General features: G+C 33.2%; 1 protein-coding gene across 3 annotated transcripts in view; it reads left to right on the top strand.

Moving 5' to 3' along the window:
• Positions 1 to 12,837, top strand: part of PJA2 (praja ring finger ubiquitin ligase 2) — a 68,413-nt gene that overhangs the window by 34,828 nt on the left and 20,748 nt on the right. For all 3 annotated transcript variants that reach the window (XM_033110397.1, XM_033110400.1, XM_033110399.1), the window contains 2 exons: positions 3,268 to 3,450; positions 10,336 to 10,521. In XM_033110397.1, coding sequence (XP_032966288.1) covers positions 3,268 to 3,450; positions 10,336 to 10,521 — 369 coding nt within the window. The remainder of the gene's footprint in view (positions 1 to 3,267; positions 3,451 to 10,335; positions 10,522 to 12,837) is intronic.

Raw genomic sequence — 12,837 nt, 5'->3', positions numbered from 1 at the left:
AATAAAATCATATCACTAAAAGTTCTCTATTTAAAGTCATGCTACTGCACAGTCTTAGTTAAATTCCAAGAGCTTACAAGTACTTTTCACTATTCTGGCTGATCTCCTTGGACAGTTTTCAGGTAATTATTAAAGAAACTGATTTTGCACTTACGAAAAGTATTTTTAAATGCACTGTTAAGCAGCTGCGCCATAGTGAGTTTGACTAAATAAACAAGAAGTCTCGTCTATGAATTAATTGAAAAACAAAAGAAGAAATTTTATTAGGTGAGGGTCTTAAAGTAATGATCTTGGCCTGAAGGGGAAAAAAGGTGAAGTGATTGTGAAGACATTTTTGATGATGATGGGAAGAATGGTTGTGGTGACAGTTCACACTTTAGGGACGGTATTTGGAATAGAGTATTCATGTAACAGAAAAAGATGTAAAAGTGTATTAGTCACTGCAATCAGATTGTATTAAATCATAAATGCCATTCAAAGTTTAAACTTTTTCTTATAGACCAGAATTTTCCGAAGTGGGTGAAATAGTTGTAAGTGGTGCATAGACAGGCGTTATTAATTTTTATCATTATATATTTATTTTAATTGGGATCAGAAAAAAATATAGCTAGCTCTTCAATTTGGAATTTTATGGATATTGCTTAGGAGATAACTAAATGCATTTGAGTGAAAAAAATGTTAAAAATATTTACAAATAGTTATGTAGCAAATATTATGTTTTAATATTTATAGTTTTGTATGTATTGATTCATTTGCTCATAGCATGAACTCAATGAGCTATTAAATACTATTATTATATTCATGTGATATGTAAAGCGATAAAGGCATAGAAAAGTTCAGTAAGTTTTTCACAGTTAACAATTGCTGGATTCAAGTGCAGGCAAGCTGATTCCAGAACCTGTGTTCCCAACTACTGTGCACCTTAGGACACAATATTAATGCACAGTTGTAGCAAAAATTGTGAAGGCTGCAGGCACATGCCTTAAGCTTGTGAAAGACTGCTTTAGGAGGAAAGAACTGTGGAAGGTTTTTGAAGTAATATTATAAATGTACTATTTGATATAAATTGAACTGATAGTGATTACTCAGAATACATTTTTTTTTAAGTGAGTCCAGGGAGTGGGATTAAATTTAAGGACACCAATTAACAAGCTAAGTCTAGGTGTGGAAAAAAGCACTTAAAAGAGGGAGTTTTAGGAGAGGCAGGGAAAAAGGAGCTAGTACATAAGAACAGAAAGGATGCAAAGTAAGAAAGGACTTAATCATGAGTTTGTGAAGAGTCAAAGATACATGCTTTCCAGCTTGAGAGCAGAGTAGTAACTTTAACAGTTAGAAAATGAAGAAAGGGAGTTACTGGCAGATGAATCTGTTTTAAAAATACAACTTTTGAAAATGGGTGAAAATCCAAAAATGTTTGGAGGGCAGTTGGTAATTATTAAAGCTTATTAATATGGTCGTCAGGACTGGCATATATATTTAAAAACTACCTTCTTAGAGGTGAGGGTTATGTTTAATGAGTAATGATGACATAGACCAGGGGTCTGTAAACTTAAACGGCCAGATAGTAAATATTTTAGGTTTTGCTGACCAAGAGGCAAAATTAAAGATAAACATATAAAAAAACAATTTTAGCTCACAGACCATGAAAAAAGGCATCAGGGCCAGAGATTTAGCCAAAAGGTTGTAGTTGGCCAGTCTTTGACATAGTCTTCTTAAATATATTGACTATTGATGATAGATATTCTTTTTATGTTAAAATTTAGAGATATTCCATTAATCCGGAAAAGTTTAGAAGTTTCATATATTTTTGAATGGATCATATGCTCAGTGAAATGTTTTCAATATGAGCTTTCCTTCAGTATGTTGAAAGTTGCCACAAATTAGTATAAAATCTTACCCTAATTGTTAAAGTCATCAAAATCGGAGTTGGTGATTCAGCTTTATTTGAGAAGCTTCATAGTCAAGGAAACTTAGCTCAATAAGCTCCTTTAAAACTATTTTCTGTGTTAGATTTTGACACTGATAGAAGCCTAGGAATGATTTACTTGTTCTTAAGATTATTCTTTGGGTCACAGAAAATTTTACAGACTGGAAGCAACTTGGGCTCATCCCCGCTGAAGGAACCCCTTTTATTTGCTATGGTAGGGCTATATTGCATTCTTCTTCAGGGTGTTTGTGCCCTGCTGCCCACCATTTACGGAAAATTAGATGTTGATTTTACTTCTTCTAGCATCTCAGAGTTCATTGCTAATAGCATCTTGATCTCTTGGGTTCATCTACCTATAGAAACAGGAACTCACTAACTAGTCTAGATATTAATAATATATCATCACTATAAAGAAAATAAATTTTCCTAATCAATTTTCATTTCCTTTAAAAAACATAACCTAAAATTTGTTTGTTTTTTTTTTTTTTGGTTTCTCAAAAATCAATGCACAAAGGGAAATTGTTACAGGATTCTTGACCAGAATAGTTGATATGGTTGGAAGGGGCATTTAAGATTTGTTTTCAACACTGACCAGTAATGTTTTTGACTTTGGTAGTATAAGATGACTAGTGTTTTAAGAGTAGTTCAATGTAACCAAATTAATCAAGTTAAATATAACCGAAAGTAATTTTCTAAGGTTCTTTATAAACCATTTTATCGTACCTTTTGCTTTCTTATCTAAATATTCTCTTGAAATGAAATTTATTTTGTGTTCACAGTCCTAACAAAGGACTCTTCTAAAGATTTGTCAGTGCTGCTTTGTGTGATTTTGAATCTCTCTCCATTTTAAAGTCTTTTGTGAAAAAGGAAGAAAAATAAATTTTTAAAATATGGTAATAGTAGAAATTTATTCATACAGGACATTTCATCAGCTGTCTGTAATCAGAATGTTGTTTTTGCCAGGCTAGATGAGTAATAAGTCTATTATTATTTATTCTAGATAGCATTTAATTTATAATTACCAAGTTATATTGAAAACTTTATTTAGAAATGTCTAAAATGTGAAGAACCTATATATAAACACCATGGAATTATTTAGTGAAGAAAACAATAAATTGATAATTTTGTTATTTGCCATATGCTATATCCATTTGAAAAAGTTATGTTTTACTGAATATATTTATTTCTGTGTTTATTTTTTAAATATTTAAAAAATTGAATTGGCACCTGATGACACGTGACATCAGTAATCCACTCTACATCATGATGCCTGGTTAACACTCCAAATGATAAATGCACATGTAATGAGGGCTTATTTTATTTCTGTTCTAAATTTTCAGTTCAGAATGTAGTGATGGAGAATGGTCTGCTTCTTTGCCTCATCGATTTTCTGGTACAGAAAAAGATCAGTCCTCAAGTGATGAAAGCTGGGAGACTCTGCCAGGAAAAGATGAGAATGAACCTGAACTACGGAGTGATAGCAGTGGTCCTGAAGAAAACCAAGAATTATCTCTTCAGGAAGGGTATGTGTAACAGTGAGATTTATTATTTTTGTGTGTATTGTACCAGAATACTATGTATCACATGGAAATGTTGGCGATGCTACTAGTTGCATTTACAAGCCCTGTGTAAGACCAGTAGGTCTTACTAATTTTTTGTTATGTTTCTGTATTTTACAAAGAATAAAGTAAAAATACTGGTAATTTCAGCATTGTCTATTGAAATGCAGTATGTGTTTCACTTTGCTTTATTAAGGAAAACATGGTCATTTAAAAGATCACCTTGGTTGAGTTAGGAATGAGTGAACTAGAGCTACCATTGCTGTAGAGTAGAGAGAACAGCAGGAGAGAAGCAGCAGCCTCAGGGAAATCAGTGATATATTCACAGAAATGGAGGCATTTGCAAACATTGAATGTTAGTTGAATGTCTAATTGCATTAGTTGATATCTCCAGAAATCAGTGATTGATGGTAAACATCTTTATCTTTTCCTGGTTTTAATGGGAATGCTCTAGTTCAGAGGTTGTCAGATTTATCCTGGGAAGGGCCACATAGTAGATGTTTTCAGCCTTGTGTGCTAGTCTCTATTGCAGCTACTCAGTTCGGCCGTTGTAGTATACAAGTAGCCAGCCGTAGACAGGTACGTAAGTGAATGGGTGTGGCTGTCTTCCAACAAAATTTTATTTATTAAAACAGGTAGCGGGCTACAAATGACCTAGGAGCCTAGGAAAACCTTTGCTCTAGCATTTCCCCAGTAAGAATGATTCTGTCTTTTAGGTTGATTTCATACACACACACACACACACACACACACACACACACACACACAGTTTAAAATCACACTAAGGAAATATTCCCATTATTTGTTTATAGATTTCTAGCAAAAATGTTTGATGAAGTTTATTAAAGTCTTTTTAGCATCAGTGGAAATGATCATAATGATTTTTTACTTTTTAACTAATGATCATAAGGAGTAATTCTGTTACTAGATTTCCTAATATTTAACTGCCCTTGCTTCTTAAAATAAACCCAACATGATCACATAGTCATGGTTTATTCTTGTCTTAGCGAGCTGCAGGAGTCTGTCTGCTAATATTTTACATAGCATTTTTATATTGAGACCCACAGTGTGAGTTATCCAGTTTTCTGTCTCGATAACAGTTTGATACTTGCTTTACTAAAAGAATGTGTATCTTTTTTTTGGTTTTGATTTCTTTGGTGTTTAAATAGCTTATTCTTTAAAAGTTGTTAGTATTTGTTTGTGAAACCTTTTATACTTTGTGTTTTATTGTGAGGGAGTAGCTCTAATATAATTTTAATTTTTTATATGGTAATTGGTTGATTCTAATTTTTAGTCTTCTCATGGGATTTGTTTTGGTGAATATGTTTTCTTAGGAAAAAATGTATTTTACCTTGAACTAACATTAAATTTTGTACTTCTCAAAAGATATACATTTACAGCTTGAGATTAATTCTGTAAGAAAATCTGGGAGTAAAACGTATTAGAAAATCTGTAAAGAAAGAAATTTATAAACATAATTGGTTTTGACAGTGGTAGGTCGAGATGGAGTTTTGTGCTCTTCCTGATTCTATGTTCAATTGTCTTTAGTCACTATTACTTAGTTTATTAAGTAATATTTTAGTAGTAAGTGTTATGTAATTTGTGATAGTAATTATTTATTTATTCAACCGATATTTATTGAGCATTTAATATGTGCCAAACATTGTGCTGGATCCTGGGATTATATCAGTGAACAGAATAAATAAGATTTCCTTGTGAAGCTCACATTGTGGTGCACGAGGCGTTATAGCAAGATACAAACATGATAAGTGACAAACTGTGATGATTAATGTGAAGGAAATAAAACACTGATACGATAGAAAGTAACTACATTAATCAGAACCGGCAGGGCGGACTTTTCTTAGGATTTGACTTTGAGCTTGGATCTAAAAGAGAATTGCAGTTGAGGAAGAGCTTTCTAGGCAAAAGGAAAGTTGAGAGCAGAGGTATTGAAAAGAAAAGGGCCTGGCATGTATGAAGGTGGCAGGGCAGAAGCGAATGACTAAAGAGGGATAGGAGGTGAAGTGGGCAGGATCCAGACTATGCAGGACACATAGCACCTGGAATTTATTCAGCGATCAGTGAGATTTTAAGTGGAGAAGTAATTGGTTTGACACATATTTTAAAAAGACCACTCTAGTCGATTTGTGGAGATTGAATTGGAAATTCCAGGACACATAGCACCTGGAATTTATTCAGCGATCAGTGAGATTTTAAGTGGAGAAGTAATTGGTTTGACACATATTTTAAAAAGACCACTCTAGTCGATTTGTGGAGATTGAATTGGAAAGAGTTAAAAGGGGGGGGAATGAGTTGTTGGACTAAGAGATGATAGTGAGAATGAAGGAAACAGGTTTGGGAATGTTTTTGAGTTATAAGTGTACATTAAGATCACAAGGAAGTATCATTTTTTACCCATCCATTAGATTAGCAAAAATTAGGAAATTTGACAAAGTCAGGTGTTCCAGAGGATATGAATCAGTTCTTACACACTGCTTGTTGAGGTACGAAGTAGATCAAATTCACTGAAATTATGTAGTAATTTTAACATTTGCGTGGTAGACTACCTAGTATTCCAACTTTTAGGTATGTACTCTGGAGAAACTTTCCTATATGGCCCAGGAGTGTATACAAGAATGTTCATTGCAGTACTTTTCCTGAAAACTATAAAGCTGGATATTACGCAAATGTTAATTAATAGTAGAAAAGTTAGTGGTGTACTCATACATGGAGTATTATACAGCCGTGGAAATGAATGAGCCACAGTTAACATGCAAAAACGTGGATGAATCTAGATAGAACACTGAGTGAAAACCATTCCTGGAATCGATTTCATAAAGCTTAAAAACAAACAGAAGTAAATGTCTTGGTTAAGTATACAAAAATAGTGAAAACTTTTTTCAGAAGGCAATGGAATGACAACAGCAGCATCAAGTCAGTATTTATCTTGCGGGGGGGGCGGGGGACGCGGAGGGCAGTGGTGAGGCCCGCAGGATAGGATAGGTGTAGAGTCCAAGGTGTATACTCTTCAGAGGTAATATTCTAATTTCCTGGTTCGGGGGGTGGGTTTATGGATATTCAATATAATATGCTTTATTTATTTATTTTTAAAAATTTATTGGGGTGACAATTGTTAGTAAAATTACATAGATTTCAGGTGTACAATTCTGTATTACATCATCTATAAATCCCATTGTGTGTTCACCACCCAGTCAGTTCTCCTTCCATCACCATATATTTGATCCCCCTTACCCTCATCTCCCACCCCCCACCCCCCTTATAATGTAAATAGGTTGCATATATTCTGCATTGGGAAAAAATGAATTAAAAAATGAAGGGAATTGAAGGTGAGAAAGTGCAAGCAGTCACTGTACCCAATTCTTTACGAAAGTAAAGGGTCCACAATTGGATGTTGGGCCTAGAAAGTGTTGCCCCTACCCCCAAAAAATAAGTGTGATTGTTTGCTTTTAGAATGTTCCAGAAGAGAGTAATTGATAATTATCGGAAAGATAAAGTGAAGATAAATTATCGGAAAGATAAAGTGAAGTCCTTGAGAAGATGAGTAGGGCTGGGACTGAGATTTCAAGGAGAGGGCCTTTAGGAGCAGAGACTTGTCCTGTAACTGTGAAGGTACAAGTGTAGGTGAGTCTGTAGATGTGCAGGTGACAAGAAAAGATGAGTCTCTGGTGATAGCAGTCTTCTCATTGTTACTAGATGTTGACAGCTGGGGAGGACAGGAAGATTGTGAAATTTAAGGAAAGAAGAAAAGATGGGAAATAGGCTTCCAGAGATCTGGGCAGCAAATTTATTAGGTAAACGTTGAGTAATTGCTGGACAGTATTAATATTTTGCCTTTCCTGTTAATCAGTTCTAAATATATGAGAATAAAGACAATTATTTAAGTTAAGTGCTGGGATTCCATCTTTGCAATTGGCTGACATGGAACAGTGTACCCTTGATTTTGTAAGGTGTAATTCCCTTTTAGGCTTTTTTGACTCTTAATTCAAATTTCAGTTACTTTTCTTTGTACTTTACCTCCAAGATAGGGATTTGAAATATTAAAAATTTGATAATCAATTAGAATTATTAAAAGAGAGCTTATACCTAAAGCTTGGCAATAATTTACATGTGTCTTGAGTTATAAAATAAAAACCACTTGGTTAAATACCAGGTAATTAGGAATTTTTTTATGCTCTCCAGGATTTTATAAAATAAACTTCTTATAATGTAACTAGATTATTTTATGAAAGCGTTAGCCCTTAAAGATGTGGTTTTAACCCAAAGATTTAAAATTCTGTGCTGCAAATAATGAATACTCTTTTGCTGATTTAGTAGCTATAAAGGAAGCCATGCAGATGTGTAAAATGGGGTCAAATATATAGTAATGGAAGGAGAACTGACTCTGGGTGGTGAACACACAATGTGAGATATAGATAATGTATTACAGAATGGTACACCTGAAATCTATGTAACTTTACTAACAATTGTCACCCCAATAAACTTTAATTTAAAGGAAAAAATTGTTTAGATTCAAATGAGTTCTTATTTTAGTTTTCTTGTTCTTTGAATTTAAAAAACCCATAAATTAATGTTTCTTATACTGAATCATTTTCACCAACATGTTTGAGTATTATATTATGTATCTGAATTACAGAGTAACTGAGTCATTTTGATGTCTGTATAATTAGTAAAAAGAAATGTACTTTTTGTGGGAATACATTAGAAACAACAAAACTTTCCAAGCACTATTCTAGGCTTACTATTGAAATTATTTGTTTTTTTCAAAAGATTGTTTTTCAAGGCTTCATTATTACATTTGCAACACATACAGAGATAGCGTACCTATAAGTGCCAAGCACTTGTTACAGGAGGTGAATACAATGATGGCAAACCATACTGTATGCCCTTGAGAAGCTCCCAGTCTAGGAGGAGACAAGAAAGTCACCAGTAGGGTTACAGTGGAGTGTGGCGAGTACTCTCATAAATTGTGAACAGAGATCTGTTGCTTAAGAATTTTTAGTTTGATTTTTGCATTTCCATTTTGGGTTAAAATTTTTAAATGGACCTAAATATGCAAAAGAGGAAAACATTTATTGTCTTTATATATTTGACATTAAACCTTTAATACAACAAGCATATTTTGTTATGCTAATTTCTGATTTTTCTAGACTGATTATATTAGATTGAATCTTATAAACCTGTTATTTTGAAGTATAATATAGGATCCGAAATTAAAGAAACATTTATAAGTTTAGGTATGTAAAGAGATACTGTTTCGGTTTATTTAGGATGTGTTGATTTTTGTATGTGGTCATTATCTGCATCACTTTCATAAATGTTTTTACCCCCAAAGTTTGAATTTCCACATTATAGTGAATAAAATTCTAATTATAGCTGTTCTTAAAGTTGAAAGATATAGGTTGTTGTATAGCATTATTTCTCATCTTAAATCCCAAAATAAAATTCAGCTTTGCCAAGGCTATGCTCTAATGTTTTACCTCCTTTAGTTATACTAAAAGTATTTTCTGTTAAATAAAATGAATAAGAAAATCCTACCAGTACGCTTTTCTTATTTATAAATTCATAAAATACCTTTTGTTCAGTTTAGTGCAGTCTTGAAATCCCTTTTGTTTCCTCATGTATTATAATTAATTTTTCTCAATTTGCTCTTTGTGTCCTAATTTTTGGTGTTTTGAATTTTCCTTGAGTTTTTTGTTGTTGTTTTGTTTTTTTGTTTGTTTGTTTAATGTGTATGTTAAATTTGACAATCTGTCTATGGCTTCAATGTTTTGCATCATGCTTAGAATGACACATATTTTTGTAAAAAGTACTCTAAATGATTCTTTTAGTACTTTTATTGTTTTAATGGTGGGGGTGCACATGAATTTTTAAAAAGTACATCTGGAATTTATTTAAGGGTAAATAATGACATAGAGATTTCATTTCCCTCCCTCTCAGTGGATACCCAGTTGTACCAATATTATTTATTGAATAATCCTTTTCCCTATGGTTTTGAGATTCTTCTTTTATCTTTTCCTTATTTTCTCTATCTGTACCATTGATATGTCTGTCCCTGTGAACTTATGTTCTGATGGGAGAAAGATTGACAATAAATAAATAAGAAAACGATAAATAGAAGTAAGTTCTATAATGAAAAGACACAGAATGACTTGGTAGCCAGTGACTAGAGAGTTACTTAAAATGAGTGGTCAGGACAAGCCTTTCTGAGGAGGTGTCTGTCATGTCCTTATGTGACCTGAATTACAAGGACAGAGTAGCTGTGTGAAAATCTGGTGAAAGATTATTTCAGATGGAGGAAATGGCCCCAAGGTGGAGATGATTTTCAAGTGTTCCGAGAGTAGGAAGAATAGGAGGAGTATAGTAAATGGGGGAAGAGTGGTGAGAGGTAACAGCTGGAGAAGAGGCCGAGGAGAAGACATGTAGTATGTAGGTATTTATAGACTAGGCTGCGGAATTTGTATTTTATTGTAACTGTGAAGGGAAACTATTCAAGAGCAGTGTTTAAAAATTCAAATGGTCTAGAATGAAGTTTTCTTATTTTTCTCCTGCAAAAAAAGGAAATATAGGAGATTAGATAATTTGTGTATCAAGTAAATAGGTTGTTATGCAATTAGGAGCTAGTTTTGCGTACATGTAACCCTGTAACAAATTGGTTCCCTTTTAAATAATTCTATAGTTGAAGAAACAGATTTTTAAAATCATGTAAGTACCAAGAGTTTAGAACTCAAAGGATAAAGAATCTGCTTGGACTAAGTAGAACTCTTCAAAGAACAATTTTATGATGTGTTTTAGAATAATATTTTTTCTTCTCTCAAAATGTTTGTATAGGGAACAGACATCCTTGGAAGAGGGAGAAATTCCTTGGCTACAGTACAGTGAAGTCAATGAGAGCAGCAGTGATGAGGGAAATGAGCCTGCCCACGAGTTTGCCCAGCCAGAAGCTTTCATGTTGGACGGTAACAATAACCTTGAGGATGACTCCAGTGTGAGTGAGGACTTAGATGTGGACTGGAGGTGTGTAGCAGTGTCATTGCCACGCTTAATTGTGCACTGAGTAGAACTGGTTTCTGATTCCGCGCTATGAACACCGAATCTCTGATAGCAAAGAAGTATTCTGCGTTTCCCACCTGTCAGTCTTCCTCTCCTTCATAGCTTGTTTCAGATGTCACGTCCTACATGGACTCCTTCCTCCTTATTCTAGTCAGTGACTTCTTCCTTCTTTGATCTTTTGCTCTCTTGAAGCTCACCTTATATCCTAGTGAATTATACTCTCCTGAATTGAGGTTTACGACTTTTAAATTTAGGTTTATATGTTAAATACAGCACTTAGTATAATCCTTTAAAAAAGAAAAAGTCCTGAATCCTATGTGAAGAGTTTCAAAACCTGTGATTGAATCAGAAGAATCATAACAATATAGTTTTCCTTCTCTATATATTTTATATGCAAAATATAGAAAATATAATTTTACTGTCAGAGAGATGTTGAAAGTATTAAATTTATGCTGACAAAGAATAACTTCAAGTAAAAGCATATAAATTAAGTGGATTATACAATTGTTAGGTCTCATGATATAATGGTTAGAATTTAACTGTTTTGTTGTAAAGTGAGACTTTTCAAGTGTGCAGCTAATTAATGAGATGCAGAAAGAATGTTTGTTCCAAGTGATCCTGTTTTGTTACTTTTTCTGGAAAAAATATGAGTTGGTACAACCCTTGTTTCCATTTCTGCACAGATATGTTTTTAAGAATTTGTCTTATTTTCCAGTTAAAATTTCATTATAGAAAATTTAGAAAAATTAAGAAAAGCTCATTTATATCCCCTGATAACTCTGCAGATTTCTTGTTTTTAAGTCCTCCTTTTGTCTTTAGTTTCTCTTTATGTCTAACTATTTCTTGTGCTTCTCCAAATTGTTCCAGACACGAAACTCAACATCTTGAAATACATCCTCCTTACCGTTTCCTATTCTCAGTTCCTAGGGTATGAAAAAAAAAAAAATTACATGTGCAGAGCAGATTTTTACTGGCCATTTTGTGGAAGCAGAAGTGGGGTTTTATCACAGCTGCACAAACAATTTGTAATTCTATCTTAAACATTCCCACTCTCCAAAACCCATTTTCTGGCTCCCCAAACATTATGGAAAATCGGTGGCTTCACCTAGCCCTAGTCTTGACGATCTTGATGCTCCCCTCACTTCCCCTCTCCCTTGTGTCAGTCCGTTACTCTCTTACTGAACTCCTTGTCTATTCTGATGTTTTATCTCTCCGTTATACAAAGTCATTCCTTAGAGAACTCAGCAGATGACAGAATTGTATATTTAGCATCATCTGTTTATGTTAGGAGGCAATTATGGTTTCATAGGAGGACATTCTTTTCTATTGTACATTTCCAAAATTTTGTAAAAATAATTTTTTACAGCTCCATTATGTAGATGCTCCATCCTATGGATGTGCTCAAATTTAATTGATCATTTCCCCATTGGCATAGAGCAGTGAAATTTCCCCCCATAAAACAAGTTCTGTACTTCAGGTTATTTCTTTAGGACAGATATATAGAGGTGACATTACTAAGAAATATATTTTTAAAGATCTTGATATATATTTCTAAATAACTTTCAAAAAGGATTGTCCCACATAAAAATTTGAAGGAATAATTGAGGTCTTTATTAAATATAACAAATTTGAAAAATTTATTTAAATTGAAAAATTTATTTTAGGTTCTATCTAATTCATTGAATATCTTTCTGAATATGGCTTTGATTTTAGAGACATTGCTAAGTGTCCAAAAATTGGGGGAGCTTCAAAGTAGGTTTTTTTTTTTTTCATATGGAAAGCATTTTAGCATTGATTTTAAGACAGAATTTTTAAATTTTATGTAGATATGGCACCACCTCATTAATTGCTCATATGGTAATGTATTATGTGGTGATAGCTAAAGGTTTGATTTTCATATTAAAATAGCATGTCATATTTCATATTAAAATAACATCTAAAAAGGAAAGCCATGGCAAACAGCAGCAGTTCTTACCACTAAAACCAAAATTTGACTTTTTTTCCCCAGTTTCACAACTACTTAGTAAAAAAATTAAGCTTTTGTTTCTTTATTTTAGCTTAAAGAAAATAGAAAAAGTCTTCCATCTAAAATTTATTTGTTTTGGTGAAGTCACAGAAGTGTTGTAGAATACCCAGAGAATATCTCATAGATTGGTGTGGTAGGAACTGATGTGGAGAATATGTGGGTTTTGGATTTAGACTAATCCTAACTGTACCATTTATTTCTTCTTTGATAACTACTTAACCACTCTGTCTTCCTGTAAGAAATTGGAGTTATTA

Source organism: Rhinolophus ferrumequinum, chromosome 7, assembly GCF_004115265.2.
Source record: "Rhinolophus ferrumequinum isolate MPI-CBG mRhiFer1 chromosome 7, mRhiFer1_v1.p, whole genome shotgun sequence".
Classification (NCBI taxonomy): domain Eukaryota; kingdom Metazoa; phylum Chordata; class Mammalia; order Chiroptera; family Rhinolophidae; genus Rhinolophus; species Rhinolophus ferrumequinum.
Note: the sequence above shows the minus strand (reverse complement) of the source record. Positions and strands in the feature narration are given on the sequence as shown.